The following is a 21,973-nucleotide window of genomic DNA, read 5'->3' as shown; positions in this document are numbered from 1 at the left end:
ACAGGAAATTATAAGCTTTCATAACATCTTTACCATTGTGTGACATTGATGGTGAATATATGACCATTAGACCACTCTAGCTCGCAGCTAAATTGTGGGTTGCTGATTGATAATAAACTGAAATCTGCCACACATCGAGAGGAAAAAATATGTTCTGCTCATGGTTATATTTCTGTAATAGATTTTCTCTCATATATTTTCCTGTCTTGGCCTGACAAAATTATCAGTCAATCAGTCTTTCTCACCATGAGCAAAATTTGACATTCTGTTCCTCTCCTCCTCCTCCTCCCTCTTGTGTTAGCGGATTCAATAATGATGGCTTAGTTCAAGGTGACAAACTGCAGGAACTGTCTCCATTGTGCAGGAGCTGTCGTTTGTTTCCTGTATCTCACCCGGCTAATCTGACTCCCCGCAAAATGTATCCTCTCTTTTATCATGCTAGAGGAAAAATGGAAAAATCTTCCAATGCAGTGAATAATGGACGTCTGAAAACATTAATACTTTGCGATCTCGCTTAAACACTCAAATGCCTTCTCTATATGTGCAGTGCTATGTGACGACTACTTGAATCAACGTGACAACAGAAAGATGATCCTTGTCTACAGTATTATGGACTTCATTCGTATTCATATTCACTTTGTGATCGTATTTCTTTTTCAATTTGCCGAGTCACAGCCTTGCACAAAGATTCCTTTGATGCCACAAGTTCATTGAACTTCACAATTTGTGGTCAGGATGGCAACTAAGAATAAAGCTTCCAGCCATTTCCTACTGTAGTTGTTCATGAACAAATCTATGACAGGATAATTGAAATGGAATTGCTTTTTCATAATAATCTTTTATTGGCAATAACACACCACAATGGCAAATAAAACCTTCCAATAAGTGGAAATCACCAGATCATGATCAGACTCCCCCCCCCCCGGCAGCCTACAGTGACAAATCAACAAATAACAACACACACACACACACACATACACACACACACACACACACACACACACACACACACACACACACACACACACACACACACACACACACACACACACACACACACACACACACACACCAAGCAGATGTTGAGATATCACTCTGGCAGCATTCACAGCAAAACACGGAAAACTGGGGTTCAGTTTGCAAAATGCTGTTTTCTCTCTCCTGCAATATTTGAACCTTGTTGACCTTGAGGTTACATACCATACAAAAATTGCATAAAAACAAAACATAATTTATTAATTAGATTTCAGTATTATACAACAAGTAGTCGGAAAAGAAAATACTGCGGCGGCATGTAAAAAAAAAAAAAAAATTGTTGTGACATTGTGAAAATACATAATCATAACCTGTAGTGATGTGTCATGCTGTTCACCTTAAGTTGTCGTGACACTGCAGTTTGTCACTGTCTCCGAACCGCTTTGCTTACTAAAAGGATTTCTCAATGAGGATAATCACAATCAATAGATTTTCTATCAGGCCTAGAGGGCATGAAAAACTCTGTAAATCAATATCTATTTACATTGTGTGCGTGTCCCATCACGTGTGCATGTGCGCATTAATGAGTGTGTGTGTGTGTGTGTGTGTGTGTCCTACCTTCATGCTGGGCGGCGCAGTGCGGGGCGGAGAGGGGGGACATTCTCCCAGAGGGACGTTGGTAATGTTCAGCAGCTCCTGTTTCCTAAAGAACAAGAGGACAAAATGACTAGTAAGCAAGATTGATTGATGCTCATGTCCACCGAAATGTTCTAAATTTTACAAAAGGTCAACGTTCCTCATTTGCGTACGCAATGCACTTTCACAGTAATTTGATTAGGGCTGGTGCACTGCCCCTGACTTATTGAAATGTGTGGCTAAAGGGCATTTTAGACCACTATTTCGACTCTGATCACCCCCTCAACTTTTTTATGGCGCGCTGGCCACTCGCCATTAGCCTTACTGCAAGGGACGTCTCATTTTCTAGAAGTTCATTACCCTTGTGTCACATCGAAAAGTTACACTTTTATACACAATCAAAAATCCCCTGAAGAAATGGAAAACCAACTCTGACGTTTAGTCTGTGAAAAACAACAACTGTTGTATTTAACTATTAGAAAAAACATTTTAAAATGTACCTTGCATAAGCAGTGCCAAAATATCTGATGATAACTATCTGCACAGCTCACTGGAGCTAACTGACTCAATGAAGAGAGTCTTTAACTCTGAGCATTACCGGCCTTTTTGAACTTTTATTGTAACTATAAATTAGGTTTCAAAGCGAGTCACAGCGACTGTTGGGAAAAGGCAGTAAAGTATCAGGTGGCTCTCTGCTGTTTTCATATGTCTCATGGGCTGTCAAGGAGACTTTAAGAGATGTCCTCTGGGCTCTTCTCCTCTCTTATGCTTTTTCCACCCCTCTGCAGCGTACTCAGAAGCCTGAGTGCACATTAATGATCCCAGACACGACAAGGTTGAGCTGTAACTAGGAAACAGCCGGAAGATTAGCTTAGAGTCCTGCCATCTACATGTTTGGATCAAATCCAGTGTTTTTGCAGATATGACACTCGTGGTAGTGGACACCTCTCATGATGATTATGTGCTCAAGATTAAGATCTACAAAGAAATAAAGACAAAAAGAGCACTAAACCTCTCTAACCTGTCTTTGTAATTGCAGGAATCACTCTCTGCCTCCACATCTACTAACCTTCTGGAGTCATATATTGCCTATACGTCGTCCCATAACTGATCACTTTGGATTTCATGGATGGACGATAGTTTGTCCCCTTCTTTCCTTTCCATCATGTTGTCATGTCATGAGCATACCAGCCTCACTAAAGTCACTACACCCCAAGCCCACATTCCTGTTCAACCCCACTCATCTCACTACCCAGAGAAAAAAAGCCCATAGCCTACTGGCCAGGTCTTTCCACAGGTTCAGCTTTCACACAATGCACCAATGTGTCCTTCTATGCATCTAATGCTGCAGTATAACAAATGTTTGAATGTGCATCAGAACACACTGGAGTGAAAAAAACATGGTTTTAGCTGGACACTGTTCATTGTTCTCTTTGTTGTCTCCAGCTTGAGGTAAGGAGGACACCGTGCTTTTACCAGCTGCTGACCTGTGAAAAGCCAAAGCTTCTACAGGCCACTGTCCTCGGGTCAGGTCCCTGCTGTGAGTCTCTAGCTGCCCTGTGTGAAAGTATCTCTTTGTAACGACGCACTCACTCACACCTGTACACAGAGAGATGCTCTCTGCAGAGGGAGTGAGCATTCTCTGTGGCGATAAAAACAACAGCTACGTCACAGCTACCCAGGAAGGGAGGGAAGACGAGAGGAGGGAGCGTGCATATTGGGACAGAGGGAGGGAGGGAGGAAAGAATTATTTAGGAAGAATAGATCATGGAGAAAGTGATTGCGGGGGAGGGAACTGTTGAAGGGGGCTTGAAGAAACACAGCGGAGCATCATCGAATCTAAAAGTTAATATTGGACCATTCAGCACCTCATGATTTATGTCCAGTACCAAAACTGACTGCCGACGCAGGACATCGTGCATCATTTACTGTATGTAAAAAGGTGGAAAGTAAAGGCGTGGTGGATGGAGAGTGCAGCACATCAGAATTTCAGTTACTGATGAATTGATGTTAATTTCCATTATTGGATTTTGTTTGTGTTGACAAACCTCAACAATACCTCATTTCAGGCGACCATCTTTGTTTAAATGAGGAAAGAAGTTGTTCCTTGGAGATGGGTTAAAAGTCCTATTTTATTTATGGAATATTATTTCATCCAGATGGTTCAGCTCTGACTTATGAATGTGCGTTTGTGATTAGACATTTTTATCAGTTCTGTTCTGATGATACCGTCAACGTTGCCCTCCAGGGACTAAGCACCTGGGCTGTGAAATTAAATCACAAGGTCAGATTGCATTTAAACCTCTGGCTCTGAACCGATGCGAACAATGCGTGGCGGACATTTCCCAGCGAGACAAAGTGCAGCGGTTGCCACACAATTACATTAGTCTGCAGGGAAAATGCAGCAGCTGTGTTGGTTTGTGTGACCCTCTATGGCCGGGCGCTCTGCCAAGAACAGCGAAGTCACCCCTGAAAAACTCATTCATCCACAACAACAAACATACTCTTTAAAGGATTTTAGGGAAATTGCTGTTGGATAAAATTCATAGATGGAATTAATTAAAATGTAACTCAACTCGAGCCTTGGTCACCTCGAGCTAAGATTACGTGATTGTAAATCTGTCGGGCAAAAAGGAAAAATTAGGGCAGATCATGCTCCACATTTCCATCCAAACTAGTACAAGATGTACCTTTCTTGTGCTCTATAATCCTGCTTGCATTTGGCTGAAGCTAATCATCGTTAATTCAACAGTAATTACATCTACACAGTCATCATGTTTATCTAATGATGCTGGTAATGTGAAAAGTGTGTGTGTGTGTGTGTGTGTGTGTGTGTGTGTGTGTTTGTGTGTGTGAGACAGACGGATAGAGGTAGAGATGGTAACGGTAACAATGCATCCCCACATGATGGACTGATCATGGGAAGAGGAGATGAAAACAGGATGTCAGGGTGATGGTGGGTGCAGACAGGATAGAAACAAAGGACGAAGGACAAACAGAGAAGAGGCTGGACTGCAGGTCTCGGATGTGAAGCCTCTCCCAGGGGGCTTACTGTGGACTCCTGTTTCCAGTTGGGCTGAATATTTGTTGAGAAACTTAATAAGAAGTCTGATCTTCATGCCAATTGGCCAATTACACAACTGATGGTTTCTCTAATGAAGTTAATACAACAGTGACAGGAGACAGACAAAAGGGGGAAACATGAGGGTTGTGTAGAGATTGCAGAAGGCAGCATCCATCAATCCTGAAGTATATATAAGTAGCCAATAAAGAATCACAGTCGCACTACACGACCCTCTGCAACATTAACTTCATTCGGGTTAATCAAGTTATGAGAGTGTGAACACGTCTAACAGAATATAAGTAGTATTTTAATGAATGGCAATTTAGATTTGCAAGCATGAGCATACATTTCGGGCATCATGGTGAGCACCTGCGTGTTTTTGTTTTATATTTGAAATGTATTATTTTCAAAATAGTTGTCCATTTACTAAATATTTACATCATATTTGAATAATTGATGAATCGCTGCAGCTCTACTCAGGATAAATTGTCAATCTTGAGTCAACCCTAAACTTTCCATCCATAATTCAAGTTTTTGATTTGACACTTTATGACCAAATACCTGCAAAACGAATGACATATCCGTGTGTGAGCTGTACTAATTAGCAAACGTTAACATTAGCATATCGAAAAATTCCAATCCAACAATTTGTCGGTGACCAAAATGATAAAATTAATCATAATATTACATTTCGTGAAATAAAAAAGTTCCACTCCGGGAACCATCACCTTGACATGGTGGAGAGGTTTGTGTGTCCCTATGACCCTGAGGGCTGTGTTGTCTGGAGCTTTGTACTCCTGGTAGGGTCTCCCATGGCAAATTGGGCTCAGGTGAGGGGGCCAGACTAAGAATGATTCACAAGGACCCTATGAAAAAGCGAGGGATGAGAGGAGTGACCCAGCTCGCAGGAAGCCCGGTGCCCCCATCTGGAGCCAGGCCCAGAGGGAGGGCCTGGCAACAAGCGTCCGGTGGCCAGGCGGGCACAGCCCAAAGAAACTACGTGGCAACGGCATCTTAGCCATCCTGTAGGCTCACCACCCGTGGGAGGAACCGCTAGCATCGGGTGTGCTGCCATACGGGTGGCAGTGAACGCCATGGACCTCGACGGACAAGACCCGGGCAGCAGAGGCCGGCTGAGCTGTGGTCTAAAGGTCTTAGGTACCTTAAGTGGCGGTAACCCTTGAACACCGTGGTAGACAGCTGTGGTCAGGGAAGCCGTCTGACTGAAGAAGGAGTTATTCCAGGATATGTTATCTTGGAAGACTCGGGAGGTGGTTGCAAGGTACCAACAGTCCTGAAGGGCTGCAGCCTCTGCCGTGAGGGAGGCAAAGCAGCGGGTGTGGGAGGAGTTCGGGGCCTGGGAATATGCCCATCACATGTGTTTTGTGGACTTAGAGAAGGCGTATGACCGGGTCCCCCAGGATATTTTGTGGGAGGTGCTGCGGGAGTACGGGGTGAGGGGGTCACTTCTTAGGACTATACATTCTCTGTACTCCCAAAGCGAGAGCTGTGTTCTCAGCAGTAAGTCAAATTTGTTTCCAGTGAGGGTTTGCATACGCCAGGGCTGCGCTTTGTCACCAATCCTGTTTGTGATATTCACGGACAGGATTGGTGAGGCGTAGTCTGGGGGAGGTGGGTTTGCAGTTCGGTGTAATGCGGATCACATCGCTGCTTTTTGCAGATGATGTGGTCCTTCTGGCATCATCGTTCTGTGACCTCCAGCACTCACTGGATCGATTCACAGCCGAATGTGAAGCGGTAGGGATGAGGATCAGCACCTCCAAATCTGAGGCCATGGTGGTCAGCAGGAAACTGATGGATTGCCTGCTCCGGGTAGGGAATGAGTCCTTACCCCAAGTGAAATAGTTCAAGTATACCTCGGGGTCAGGAGGATGGCTGGCATCTCCCTTAGAGATAGGGTGAGAAGCTCAGCCATCCTTGAGGGACTGAGTAGAGCCACTGTTCCTTTGCGTCGAAAGGAGACAGCTGAGGTGGTTCGGGCATCTGGTAAGGATGCCCCCTGGTTGCCTCCCTAGGGAGGTGTTACAGGCGCGACCAGCTGGGAAGAGGCCACGGGGAAGACCCAGGACTAGGTGGAGAGATTATATCTCCCGGGAAAGGGACCCAACACTGGATTAAGCGGTTGAAGATGCCATGCAAAAAAGTTGCAAGACGAAAACACAGAAAGAATGCCGTTGTAATGACCTATCAATGACAGAGTAGCCACGCCCTAAAGCATACCATGCTTTATCCTGAACGATGACACATCCAAATGTTCTACTTAAAAAATGTGCAATTGGTAATGAATTAAAAATCATAAAAAATGCAAATCACAATCCAAACAACCTAAACGTTGTGATTTACTGCTCTCTTAAGAGTGAACCATAGGAGACTTTACATCACAGTGTTCTTGGGCAGTCTGTCTTCTTGTCCTTCCTCAAGGTCTGCTCCACATACAGAGGTATGAGTCAGTCAGCTGCCTAACAGGGGAGTACAGGCATCTCAGATATGTGCAGATATTTGGAAAGGTCAAGGGAGCAATAATTAGGAGGCAACTGCACTCCAAGTCACCGGCTGTTTCCTGTGGGAACGCCAGGCCTCGCCCTCGCCCTCTCTTACTGTGTGATATGAATAGATACAAAGATGCCAGCAGACAGGAGATAAGACTGTCCAGCTGGTCAACCTGAAACACTCTAATTATCAATAAGAGGAAGAGGGACAGACAGACGGGTCGCGAGGTTGTGTTGAGGAGGAGGGGAGCATGTCTCCGGAGACATCACTACATGTGGAAATGAATACATACATTTATAAAACATAATCAGTCCTTTAGCTACAGAGCTGACGAGCTGAAATACAAGGAAGATTATTTTTTGTTGGCTTTCCTGCTGATAGAAAGAAGAAAGGAAATTGATTTTGGGTTTGTGAAAATATTCTTAAATAAGGTGATTTTAAACAAAATGTCTCCCTGTATGAATAAAAAAAACAATTTTGTATCTTGTATTTTTAAAAATCCGGCTCTATTTTTCACTTCTCCATCATGATTGCAAGGCAGACAGCTTTTTCAAATCACCCATGACGATATTTACGATCGATTTTACAATACGGTATTTATTATCCAGATAATGGAAATTCACCAAGATCAACTTTTTGCATATTTTTTATCACTATCCACGATAAAACTCTATATCGTACTACACACCATGTTTATATAATATAACACTGCAACTTCAATACTCACATGGTCATAAGGAGTGTGTGAGTGTGTTTGTGTGTTTGTGTCTGACTCATAACAACACAGTTTTCACTTAAGTACTATTTCGTTTTTCATTTCAAAAGGTTATCGGGTTTCAGTTGATTCAATTTGCAGGCTGGACCAAGGTTTCTGGTGCCATTTGATTGTTTTGTGAATGGTAGGTCTATCTTTGAAATTAAAATGTCAAACCCAGGAATGTAAGACACTGTAATGTAAGTAATTGCAGTAGACATGAGTAGTCCTGTGAACGTTGGTGCCCCACTTGGGCCAGTCTGGTAAAAAAAAAGAAAAAAAGTCATGATACCGCTCTCCTCTCCGCTCCCCTCTCAATTATTTCTGTAATTAATCCAAGTGTTAGACTAGACCGACACAGGTTAAGGTCTCGCCCTCTGCTTGTCAGAGTCTGTGTGTGTTATTGTGTTCCCCTCGCAAAACAAGATAATTATACTTAAGGTTGGTACCTTATATAGTTCATTGTAACATTCAACCTAACAGCTACCGACCGCAGACAATTCATGGACTTGGAGATTGACTTTAATGATCACAAACCGGCTAGACGTTCACCTTCTCTGACAAACACTGTATCATCGCTGCTTGATTTGCATTCTAAAGACCAGATGGAAACACCACAAGTCAGTAAAAGGTTACGAATGGCAGCTTTTGTCTTACCTTTGAAATGTCAGTGCTGTTTTGTCCCCGGCTGCACAAATGGTGCCAAGAGACCTCTGATAGACATTTACTTGTACTCACTTCCCAGCAGCAGGGCAACACTGATAAAGGCCACGTGCTGGGCCGCGTTTCTTTCTTCGTTAACCATTTATGTTTAATGCAGTTAATCGCACCTTATTTGGATAGCACAGCAGTAAATGTACCATTAAATAACCAGAATGTATTGACATTTTGGGTCACCTAACATCGCCTTCCTGTCATATCACAGGAAATGTATTCTAAACCTATTCATTTTCTGGAAGCTTGAGTCAAAGGAAAAATAGAGTTAAGTGTCTGTCAGATCATATCGAATACGTCTCCTTTCAACCAACTCCACCACTTCAGACAAGCTGATAACCACACAAGCAGAAAGGTCCTGGGGAAAAAGAGTGAGAGAGACAAAGAGAGCGAGAGACACATGGAGACAGAGAGGTAGAGGCGCAGAATGAATGAATGTCAGCTGCTGAAAGAGAGAAGGCGGCAGAGCAAGGTATGGAAAGAAAGAGAGAGAGACAATAAATGAATCTCTGCAGGCTAAAAATAGCATTCTCAATCCCCTGTGCGGAGCTGGGCAAATAGGGCCGTCTTGGGTGCGTCTCTGGAGATTTGTTAGAGACAATACCACCTCATCCATTACGCCCCGGAGACGAGGCTGATTGTCACACACAAACGCACATATTTATACAAACAGACAACAAGGAGAGCGAGTTCAAATGTGATTGCGAGAGACGATACTCGCGGTCCCCCCGCAGCTGCCAATCACGAAAAGGAGCGAAACACACGAGGTGAACAAGTGGGCGTTTAAAAGAGGGAGTAATTGAGTGTAGAGAAAGAAAAGTGAGGGGAGGAACAGGGGGAATGGAAATACAAGTGAGTCAGGGAATAAAAAGTGGTAGTGTTAAACAGCTGGAGGAGGGACACGCCAAGGAAAAACTGTGTAAGATGGTCAGGAAAAGCAACAGCAAAGGACTGCACTTCAAAACATCGGCCCTGCCCAACGAGGTTTTCTGTCTCAGACCAAATGTTGCTCCACTGAAAAATAAAAAACAAGCTTTACATGTTGAATATATAATTTAGATAATATTGTTTAGATAATAAAGCATGAAGGCAACCACGGACATGATTGTTGAAGTATAACAGCTAATAAGCCAAATATAGGATCAATTAATGGAAATTTCATGAGCAGACTCAAGTTTTTTACAGGGCTAATTAACTCTACACTGCAATTAAAGAAGAATGCTATGTTTATTTCCAGGTTTTTAACATGACATGCAGCCTTAGCTGGCGACAGCTGATAGAAACTGCCAGTTATGTACAGTCGTCATTTCAGCCGAAAAACTTGGTCTTCATAGACACTTCTTGACAGGAGTAGCAACAGAAGCCATTGGTCAATTACAGCCAAAATGCCACCGGCTGTTCATCTGTTCTTCATGTTTGCCAGTTTTACATTGCCCATTTCCTAACACATTAAATTGATTCAATGTGCAGTCACACAACAGAAGTAAAAACGACAGAGATGTGTGTGTGTGGCTGCCTGTGCCATTTCCCTCTTCTGGATGGCTGCGGTGTCGCGGATAATGGTTTTTAGTTGCGACCAGCTGCTAGCATAATTCATTGTTTCAGTTTTTTAGCCCAAACACATTTTAACAACCACATGACTGCATCACACAGTCACAAAGACACCATGAGCCCGGATGCTACATGTGAGGCTCTAATTGGTAGCTTTGTAGCACACATGCTTGTTAGAAAGGTATTGACATTTTTTTTCCCCCAAAGCACTCAATTTGCGACCATTTAAATTTCTCCTGTTACACCCTGAAGCTCCAAAACGTCTCCATATTAAGGACCCTCAAAGGGATGTATGTAATTGACCACTGACTAGTGTTTGATGAGATTTTCCCTACAGGGACTGCAACTGTGGAGATACTTGCAACTGTCAAAATCAAACCAATCTATCTACTCCGAAGAGAAATAAAATATGCATGCATGGGTTCAAAACACAAAAACAAAATATATCAGACAAATAGGACAACCCCACAAAAACCGTGACAGCATGCAAAATGGCTAAAAACAACGACAAGAGAGAAAAATATGAGATTTGAGGTGGAAAATGCAATATCTCAGTGGTGGAAAAGGCCAGCTATTAATATTAAAAGTCATAAATCAGTCATCCATACAGTACAAGGACCCCTTTCTATCACTGACCTAAAGGCAAGCGCTCAAACTCTCTTTGTAGGACAATGCTTGTAGTAAATAGGCCTGGAGGTCTGACTCAGCCTTACTACTGTTTCCTGTCACATTAACAAGCCTGTTCTTCCACTCTGTGTTAAGAGGTCCATGTCAGACAACAGTTAACAAAAGCTCTGATGAAGATACTTAAAACATCATCAAAGCAGACAAGCATTTTACGAGTTCATTCTCCTCAGGGTGAAATTATACTACTTTACTTTTTTTGGAAACCTCAATTGATTTTTTAAATTTTCAAATATTTGTTATTACCCACAAGCTCCATTTCCTCTCCTTTGATAACCGTCATTTCAGCAACTAAAATCAATGTCCTTCATTTTCGCAACGTTTAGCAGGATAAAAGACCCGTCAGGCCATGAAACCGAGTCCTCCTCCGCAGGCCGGTGATCTTGTTCCACCGCATCCTCGTAGGCTGACTAACAACCGAATCATCAGCACATTTTATTGCTGTATGTGTCTGGTCTGTTGGTTAAAGGGACAGACCACATTAGAAGGAGCGTAGTTCGCTGATGGCTGTAGCCTCGTATCTACTAGATATGACAGTGATCTGGGAAGTGAATACGATTTATTTATGTATTTAAAATACAGTCTGTATGTGAAAATGGAGGTACATCATACAAATAGTTTTGTTTGGCATGAAGTACTGCATGAGAGATTTGGAGGTCTTCAAACTGAAATGACCCTGGCAAGCAGATGAAATGCTATCAAGGGAGCACAAAAGGAGACCTCAGATGACTCAGGCTCTGGGATTAGGTTTTGATGATTTCAAATGTGTACATACATACCGGTACATAATTTCCAAAGACCCCTGATAGATTTGAACTGTGGATGTATTTTCACAACCACAGTTAGGGCATGAGGTACAAGACCAAAACACAACATGTATCCTTATAAATGTAATTATTTAATGAAACTAACGCAGTGCCGTTCTACACTGACACGCTGTTAATGGACACAGCAACAACCTTTTCCTGTAAAGCCTTTCAGCAAATAGAATTGATCTGGGCTTTTATTATGAAGCATCTGCTCAGCCTCTGCTGATATGGTCACCAGCACTGAGGCTTAATTTACAGACGAGATTAGCAGCCTCTGAACATTTCTCTCTCTCCTCGTCTCTCACTGAATCAGTCTGATACAGTGAACCACTTAATGTGGTTTTTGTGAGCCTAAAACCTCTAATTTACAGTGGAGGTCAAGAAGTTTTCATGCGCTATTACATTACATTGTCCATCTCCCCATAACATGAGGCAGTCTACCAACGTGTCAAGGTCATAAAAATGCATATTATATATTGCAATTTGCAAAACAGATGCACGTTTTTTGCTCAAAATGACTGACATTGTATTGAACATATAGTTCAATTCAATTGTGATGTGAAACTTTTGTAACATTAAAGGGGAACCAACGCAGTGTGTGAACGGGAAGCCCCATTCTCTTCAACACAAACACACAGACACACGACCCTGACTGCACTACACCACCACAAACCGACAGGGAAATGTAACCACAACCACTGAGGTACTTTGTTGTATAAGCACCGCCTAAAGACAACTCATGCATAGCTACACAAACTATACAAACATCGTACACACAAGCAGAAAACAAAACAGGTCTGCAGCTGGAGAGAAATTAGCTGTGGTGCGCATTAATACATGATACATAATATTAACATTCAGATACAAGCAGCAAGACCTCATGAAGTTCAACTAAATGGAGGGTAAATCTATACAGTACATTGTGCGGCTATCAGCCTATAGAGAGTGAGAGGAATATATATTAGATACAAGCTACATGGCATGCCTCTGTGTTTTTATCGGGGGAAAATGTGGACAAAGCGTGAAAATGACATTTTCACAAATTCTCTGCTGCAAAGTCAGGTGGTTTTCTAACACTTGTTTTCTAGCAGTCGATACAAAGTGTTCCCTGTCATTATGTTGTCAGTCTGTAATTCACTTTTCCTTGTATTCATTGTACAAACAAACCTGCTTAAAAGGACCTGAAATACATTGCCACAATACGTGGACTTATAGTGAAAAAGCAATCAAGCACATGAAAGCACTTGGAGTTAAAATTGTGTGCAATTGTACAGGTGGCATGTAAGCCACAGCAAGAGTACTCTGTTGTAGCAGTGCCTCTGGCTATTTCTGCAGCACACATGGGATAAACGGCGAAAAAAGGTGTGTATTTGTGTGCATGGCCTCCAGCCATGGCTAAATTAATCCACTAGAGGGCCTTGGGGCCAAAAAAAGGAGTTAAAAAAAAGTGTTGGGGCCCCATTGACCACATCTTTCCTAGCACTCACTGTGAACCACGTCGCCACACAAATGTATTGAATGCCAGAAGTCACCTGCAGATTTGCTGTGTCAACAAATTCATTTGAAAACACAATATACACAATGTAAGCGTACTATCGACAAAAATTATTTTAAAAGTTTTGTTCCGTATGCAGACCAACACGAGTATGTAATATCACGGGTCTTTATCATGTCAGTTGACAAAGAATCAAATCACCGCAAACCAGCTGTCACACAATGAACCTGCAGCTTTTAGGGGCCCCGGGAGGTCTGGGGCAGTTGCCTGATTTGAGTGCTCTCTAATCCAGCCTCGCCTCCAGGGGTTAATTTTACACTATCTGAAACTAAATAATACACAGACACGGACACACGTGCGCGCGCACAAACACCCAGAGGTCAGATAAACTTATCAGCATTTGCAAAGTGAGTTACAGTCTATTTCAACGTAGCCTATTCTGGTCCAGGCTATATAGCACAGAGAAGCACAGTGCAGCATATCAGATGTTCACACGCACACATGGAAAAAAAAACACAAAAAAAAACAAACAAACCCAAGCCTCGCAGTATGTATCCTACACCATGATAACACTGAATAGACAAACTCAGTCTCAGTCGGATTCCAATTTAACTCGACGTGCATGGCTGTTGATGTTGGCTTAGCCAAAACAGGTCTACCCAGGAGGCTTAGTGTAAGGAACTGTTGGTAGCCTCGACCCTGCCAACATCATGCGTTGTTTGTTACCAGGTGGGATATTCCCAGGGATCATATTGTCTGCACTCATCTAAGACGATCTGGACGCTATATGCATTCAGAGTGGTAATTCCAACAGTCTTCTTAACACTGCCTGCATTTAAACAAATCAGCCTGAAAGTCATCAAGAAGTAGATGTCATAGCTTTCATTGTAGCCTCCATAGTCCATAATGCATTAATTTCAAAGCCTGCTTGTATGCTATAATTACAGCTGTGGTTTATAGCAGGGTTGTGGGCCGTCTCTTCTTTTCTCTGTAGTTCACCTATTGAACTCTCAGCCTGGTCACTGCAAACCTGTATTCACACAGCCCCCCCGGTGCTGAAGAAGTGAAACTGTTCCATTCAGCCATCAACAAGAGTGCACTGATGCTAGTGTATACAGCAAAAACTGTTAAGAACCCGACATAGACAAGACAAAAGCAGATGAGTGGATGACCGTTACACCTTTTCTTTTTCATTCCATGCATCTCTCTCTGTCAACACTTCTCATTCTTTTTCCTCTATGTTCCTGGCTCTTAACACCAACGCTCTGCTTCGGTCCTCTCAGCCGTCCTTGTTGCTCTTCAAAAGCACTCAGAACACACCTCTTTTCACCTACAATCCTCCATACCTTTCTTTCTCATTCCCATCTGTATTTTCCACTGATACACACACACACACACACACTCATAATAAAAAGGACCCATTATAAAACTGCAGATGCAAATTCATTGAACCATAAATAGCACAAAGACGTTACAAGCCAATAAAGTTTTCTTTACAAGCCCAGTTCAACACTGCACTGCAGGCTCTCTGTTTGTCCCCAAGTCACACAGTGACACACAGCCAGCCTGCCTCATCAGACAACATGACGGGACAAACTTCACCCACCCTTCACTCTCCTCTCTCTCTCTCTCCTTCTCCTTGGCCTTGCGGGACTTGTGCAGGAGTCCGATCAGGATCACGGCGGCCCGAATGCCAGCCTTTTTGTTGTGGATCCGTCCGCCGGTCTGAGACATGCTGGGCGGCTCTGCCGGTGCCGCGAGAGGTTCAGGTGACAGGCGGTCCAAGGTCAGGCCAGCTCCAGGGTCCCTGGGCTGCAGGACCTGCTTGGCCGTGGCTTTGCGGGGTTCCAGCGTGAGCTGTGGATGTCACAAGCTTGGGTCTGTATGCTGCCTGGTTTGGAGCAGGCTAGCAAGTTTTTCCCACAGCAGGTACCAAGCAGGTTGTGCTAGTCCCTCAGTTTAGAGCCTGACGTGTTGGTATTAGTATGAACCAGTACTCCAAAAGATAAAGATTCTGGAGCCACTTTTGGTTTGGCAGGTAATCGGAACTGATGAAAGCTCTGTTGATCTTGATCTCGGGACCAATGAGCATTTCTTGTAATCCCAGAGGTCCGGAGTGGCACTGGTGGTCTCAAGCTCAAGGTGAACTTCTATCTGCATTCCCCACTTCTGCAGTGAATCTGTGCATCGTAGCTCCATAACGCATCATGTTGCCTGGCGAGAGGATGAAGAGTTGCACTACTGACAGCCTGACAGACACGCGCACTGTAGCCGTGCATCTCTCAGTCTACCTACCTCTATCTTCCCACCTCTCCCTGCTTCTCTAACATGCTCCGTTTCTTCTCCCTCTGTGTGTCTGCTGCTGCCCTGCTCCCTCCTTCCTGTCTGCTGAGCCCCACCCTCCTCCATTCTGATTGGCTGGAGCTGGTACAAGCACCGCCTGCTCCTCTTCCTCTACTATGCCTCCCTCTATCTCTCCATGCCATTGTTTCTACCTTCCTAATAATTTTAAATTAATCTCCCTGACCTTGTTCTTTCAATGCCTGATTTTATGGTTTCATTTCTCGGCACATGCATGCACACCTCCCCGTCTTGTCTCTCTCCCTCTCACATGCACTCAGTCCCACGGTGTGAAATCTCAATCCAAACAGGCTTATCAGCCTATTGCCTGCTGTGCTGTTGCCAAGGACATCGGAATTGAAATGTAACCTCAAAAAAAATGAAAGGAGATTAAATGACGCCGCGTGGAAAAATTACATTTTTAACAATATTTTTCATGCTCTTTGCCAGCAGACACAAAGGGAAGGACAGAACACATTTTTTTTCACCATTATCCCTTGGTGCCACATCTTTTCTCCAATCTACCTCTCCGGTAACACAGAATGATCATTTTGGTAGGAGGTCTATAGTCTAATTTGTCACAGTTTAGGGGTCCTTGACGTGAAAAACCAACCAACTGATGAGTGAGTGAGTGGGTGAATAGATATGGCTGCATTAATTCACATTTGTTAGCACTATTTTTTAAGCTTTTGTTCTTTCATTTGTTCATGATGTCATTGGTCCTGGCTGGTTATTCATAATCTGACATTCTGGGAAATTTGCTCATTCCCTTTTTGCTGAGTTAGATGACAGGATTGATGCAGAACTGCACTGTTGATGTGAAGTCACAGCCAGGGAACGAGTTAGCTTAGCATAAAGGATGGAGTCTCCCCTGCTTGTCTGGTGCCTTGTCACATTTGCTTTTAGCATGAACAAAAACAAGATGGAATTAGTGAGAGGTGCCCACTTGTGTTTTTTGACAGCTTTGTGCTCTATTGGAAGAGCAGTGAAGCTCTGATTTGTTACCTTTCGCCTGTCTCATTAAACAGCTTTACGGTCTGGTTAATCTGTATTGATTCACTCATTTCTCTAATGAGTTCATGTTTGAAAAGAGTTATTATATTTCGCTGGAGCATGAAAAACTCCCAACAAAAAAAAGACACAATTCAAGGTAAAAATAGCCAATGCGATTTCTGACATTATCAAGTGACAACAAAGATAAAGCTCTGTAGACAGACAAGGACACAGACATAAAACTATACAAGCGGCATAAAAGCCTGACGCGGCAGAAAAACACACGGTTTATCACGTTGCACATCTGGTAAAGCTCGTCTACGTGACAGCAGTGACAATAGTGAAGGGTATAATGTTGTTCGATAGCTGAAATGGAGTGTCTCTGACTCTTTGTACTCTTTGTACGGTGAATGATTAGAGAAATGCATCATCCAAGACACGAGACGAAGACATCTCAGATGAGATGCTTCCGACTGCAGCCAGGGAATAGATTAGGATAGGGGAACGGCAGCAACAAACAAGACAATTAAGTGGAAGGTCCCATTTCTCTCCTCGCGCATTGCTCTTCCTGTTTGTGATCAGCGCCATGGCAACCAGACAGCTGCCAGAGGATCCGCCCAAAGGACCCCCAAGGCTATATCCTCTTGGCACCCACCCGAGAATACGCTCTGTAGATTGTTGGTTACTGCCCTTTGTGGAATGTCCTTCCATGTCGAGTGATGTAATCTACGATCACGGCTGCGTCACTCAAACCCACCTGAGCATTTTCCAAACTCCTGGCAGAAAACTAGCTCAACTGGACTATCAAGTGTCTCTAGAGATCAGCTGTAAGAACAATAAGACACCCCCCCCCCCCCCTCTCTCTCTCTCTCTCTCTCTCACACACACACACACACACGTGTGAGATTGTGTCTGCCAGATACACAAAGGTGTTCCAGTAGACTTAGAATAAACATTCAGAGCAGATATGATGTATTTCATCATAGTGTACCAGCGGTGGGAGGTCCGTTAGGTGCAGGCATTTACAGTAAAAACTCACTGATTTATTTATGAAAGGCTGGTCCTTATTCCTTCATTCATCTGCTTTCATTTTGAATTTTAAACAGTATGTGACATGTTTCTGTAGAAACAGTGAGGTCAGGAGTCCCCAATCCACACATATCCTCCAACTCCCCTCGGATACGTTCGACAAGAAGCCAAAAAGACAGCCTGTTGTAATTATTTTGATTTTTCATATTTTATTTATTCAAGCAACTGTTCAATTAAACTCTCATTCATTTCCCAGCGTGAAAGTCTTGTTTCAAAGCCTTCTCTATGACAACAATTCTGGGGAAGAAGTTGACCTAAAAGTCAAGTAATTTTAACATTAATCTATTCGCCTTTAAACTATTACTAAAACCTTTCAACCAATAATAGGACATCCATCCATCAATCAAACTGCAATGCAAGTGATTAGGGAGTGTGGATGTGCAGTCATCTGTAGCTCTGTATCCCACATTATAAACCTGCCCACTTTTAAGCTGCCCAATCAAGTGAAAGATTGAATTTAAATCCCTCCTGTAACGGCACACCGCTCAAATATTCGGTTTCAGTGGGCAATACGTCACAGTACGGCAACCGAAGACTCTCTAATTGCTGTTTAAGTGAAAATCGATGATGGTTGATGAACATTTGTGTGGTGGTACCTGCCCGCGGCATTGCGCATCACTCAAAATTGCCAGCTGCCGCTGACCTTTCAAAGTGCAACCAATGAGATAACAGGTGTGTGTGACATTTCTATTTCATGATGACATGAAGTCTATTTGAAGACGTATCTTTTTGATGACGTACATCCGTGATTTCGCCTCTGCAAATGTCTGCTGCTCAACACCCAAATGTCTTCTCACCTGGAGGCTTAACAGCGGAAGAACAAGACCGTCCGCTACATTCCCTGTTCTTACCTTTTATACAGCAGGTAACAACGCTGCAGCGTTCCCACCTTGAACAGGCTGTGTGAAAGGGATTTCCAAATCTCTTCATTGCGCACACAGACACAAATGAACACTCGCACACTTGTATGTTAGTGGTGCCAAGCAGCCTTTCCTGTCACTTCACAGCTTCTCAAGTGTCTCCCAAACACACAGATGCCAGTCTGACAACGTCACCTCTATTTGCAGCTCATTCCGTTACGGGATGGACACACACACACACACACACACACACACACACACACACACACACACACACACACACACACACACACACACACACACACACACACACACACACACACACACACACACACACACACACCTGCGTACAGCCTGCTGGGGAAAATGACCTTCAGGACTGCTGCTGAGTAACTACTCCATCCCCCAACACACACACTAACACACACACACACAACCACGCACGCACATGCTCACACACACACACACACACACACACACACACACACACACACACACACACACACACACACACTCCTCTTCCCACTTTCCTCTCCAATGCAATTCCCCTTTTCCAATCCTTCATGTGTGTGTGTGTGTGTGTGTGTGTGTGTGTGTGCACGTGTGGGAGAATCTGCAGATGTGCACCTCCACGTATTCAGCTCCGTCCAGTGTTTATGTTGTGTGTTTTATGAAGAAACGGCAAGGTTCAAATGGAAATTGGCAAACATACCATAAATAAGAGATTAACTGTGAAATGTCAAGTTGTCATATAAATCAAATGATGAGCTGTGAAAGTAAATACAAGGAAATGTCCTTCCCGTGGCGAGGGGAGTGAGAACACCACACACTGAGCGAACACGTGGCTGTAGACACGTGTTGGTATTTCAGACATATGGCGGTTTGATGGAGCACTGTTTCATGACTGTTTTTCTGTTTGTCTGCTTTGATTGCTTTGTCATCATCGTGTTTTTGATCCTTCGTCTTCCATTGAGTTTCCAATATGTGAACACTTTTTGGTTGTATTTTTTCGAAACATGGTTCCTCTGAGGCTCATTTTGGCACATCTGCTTGGTTTCATTTACCAAATGACCTTTTCTGTAAATGAAAATGCTCTACGTGTATTCATCAAATCCTCAATTTGTTTGGCTTTTATCTCTTCATGTCATCATGATTTGGCTTAAGCTGTTTTTACTTTGGCTCTCACATTTTTTTTCAGGCACACTGAGCCTCTTTAAAAGCTTTTCACCACACTACATTCTCTTTATTTTCCATCATTCTTAGATTTTTGTGCTCTCCTCCGAAAAACCGAAAACACAAACTCTGCACAGTCAGTGGATTTTGGAGGGAAGTAACCACAATGTGATGACCCAGACAGATTACGTTATCCCTGATCATGTTCTATTTAGATAATATGTAATTGGTTACTGATGAATTTAGACTCTAATCCTCCCACCGACGCCTCTCCGCCACTTAGTCTCACTTCATAACACACCTCCTTTTTATCTGCCCTCTTTGTGTACAGTACATGCAGATCCTTTCGCCTGTTCAGTATTTGAATCCAAGCCCAAACAACTACAGAGCTGCTAAAACGATGACACACATTTACACGCACAGATAGGCCGCGTCGAGTGATTTAAAGAGGAGTTTACGGTAAACGTAAATCCATAAAACACTCAACATCGTCATTTATATAATCATAAACAGTTCCTCTTTTTGTTCTACTCATGTCTCACTCAGGATAATCTCCCACTCTAGAGCGTGTGTGCGGTCGGGTCAGTAGTGGCCTCTTGTGTTTGCTCTTGCCACTAAAATTAGAATTATAGTGCCAGCGTGGAATGCCAGACCATTATATGCAATACAGAAAGAAATCATTACTGTAGTTAAAAAGAAGGATAAAAAAACAACAACAATTAATTGATCCAACAATTACGTCTGTCTGGACAAAGCGCTCGTAGTTTAGTCCTCTGTGCCATTGAGCACTTTTATTGCCCAGAAACTGTTAAAAACACATTAAAGAGCCGACCTGTTGCAGTGGGTGACATGTTCCCTTATTACAATGAACCCACAGGCTGTACTTTACTTTGTTTCAATCCTACATTAACCGTCCTGCTGCCCCAGATCCTCACCGGAGCACTAAATGAGCATTAATACGCCACTGAAAATAGTCCCCAACAAATTCCCTTTTTGCTCCCGTTTGAGTAATGTTGCTTTTGTTTCTTTATTCATGATTTACATATGAACACCAATTCTCAAGATAATACATTTTCTTCGGTCTCCAAGCCAAGTCAGTGTCTTTTTTTCCATCCAACAGTCCAAAAACCAATCTGTGCACAACGCACAGATAAAAAAATCACGACCTGATAATCTTACTTGCTTCTTCACAACCGTTCATAACATCAACTTCACACTCGGAAAAGGAGATGGCAAAACTGATCTACAGTTGGACGCGTCGTTTCAGCACACTTCATTGTTTTTCTGTTAATACGATTTGACGGTGTCTGCGGTGCTCTTACTTGTCGCAGACACAGCAGCTAACTACCCTTTTCCTCTGCTGGCAACATAAAATGAATCATCAACCGAGTGATAGAGGATTTTCCCAGACCGAGCTGACAGCTGTTTATAAATGCAAAGGCTTCATGGGTCGCTGTTGTCATATCGGCCATATCAGCGATAGGACAGCAAACAAACCACAGAGGGTGGTGGATTATTACTTAAAGATAACTTCGCTGCAGCATGCCGTCTGTTCCTCTCGGGCAAGGTAACACAAGTGAGTTATTACTCAGCCACTGCACTTAGAGGGAAATTGCTTTTGTATAAGTAATACACGCATAAAATAACATAACCGCTTAGACAAACATACCCACATACACACCAGCATATCATATGAAGTGACATGGGAAGCAATGAGTTCAGCTCGGTGGTGAACAGCTGACAACCCTTTCTTACATTTCACTATATTTCTATCATAACGGTCCTTATGGAGTAACCTCTCTCCATCCATCCATCTCTCACCGTCTGTCTGTCTTTCTGTAAAGTAAAGTGGTAAAGTGAGCTACTGAGTAATTTCATATGTTCCATTTCGAACCTGCAAGTGACACTTAATGCCTAGGATCAGTGGATTTCTGTTCTTCACTCTTTTTTAATGAAAGGTAACAAAGACACTGATGGTTTTGATTATTGGCTTTGGAGAGAAAGCCTGAGAGCCTGGAAGGTCTTAAATTTCATCAAGGGTTACATTTCGCTTATGGCCGTTTTATTATTTAGGGATGCCGGATGCCTGACTTTGCGTTTTTCCCACCTACAGCTCCTATAGGTGCACCAGACATCCAAGGAAGGGGGGGGGGGGGGGGGGGGCTCGTTAAATTTCCTCCTGTATTCAGTTTTCTTGATATTTTATCGTCATATGCTTCGACAAATAAATGCTAGAACACACATGAAAAACATGGAAAATGTACAACGCTGCCTACAATATAGTTTAAATGACTATATTTGGAAATCCACTTGCTGTACTGTCCG

At 43.1% G+C, this 21,973-nt stretch overlaps 1 protein-coding gene across 5 annotated transcripts in view; it reads right to left on the bottom strand.

The window, feature by feature from the left end:
• Positions 1–21,973, bottom strand: part of rap1gap2a (RAP1 GTPase activating protein 2a) — a 70,754-nt gene that overhangs the window by 18,550 nt on the left and 30,231 nt on the right. For 3 of the 5 annotated variants that reach the window (XM_084019849.1, XM_084019848.1, XM_084019850.1), the window contains exon 3: positions 1,594–1,678. In XM_084019849.1, coding sequence (XP_083875975.1) covers positions 1,594–1,678 — 85 coding nt within the window. Of the gene's footprint in view, positions 1–1,593; positions 1,679–14,799; positions 15,151–21,973 lie in introns of those variants that run through there. The other 2 variants (XM_084019846.1, XM_084019847.1) reach the window with 2 other exon arrangements.

Source organism: Eutrigla gurnardus (assembly GCF_963514095.1).
Source record: "Eutrigla gurnardus genome assembly, chromosome: 10".
Classification (NCBI taxonomy): domain Eukaryota; kingdom Metazoa; phylum Chordata; class Actinopteri; order Perciformes; family Triglidae; genus Eutrigla; species Eutrigla gurnardus.
This window is presented reverse-complemented; position numbering and strand designations above follow the sequence as displayed.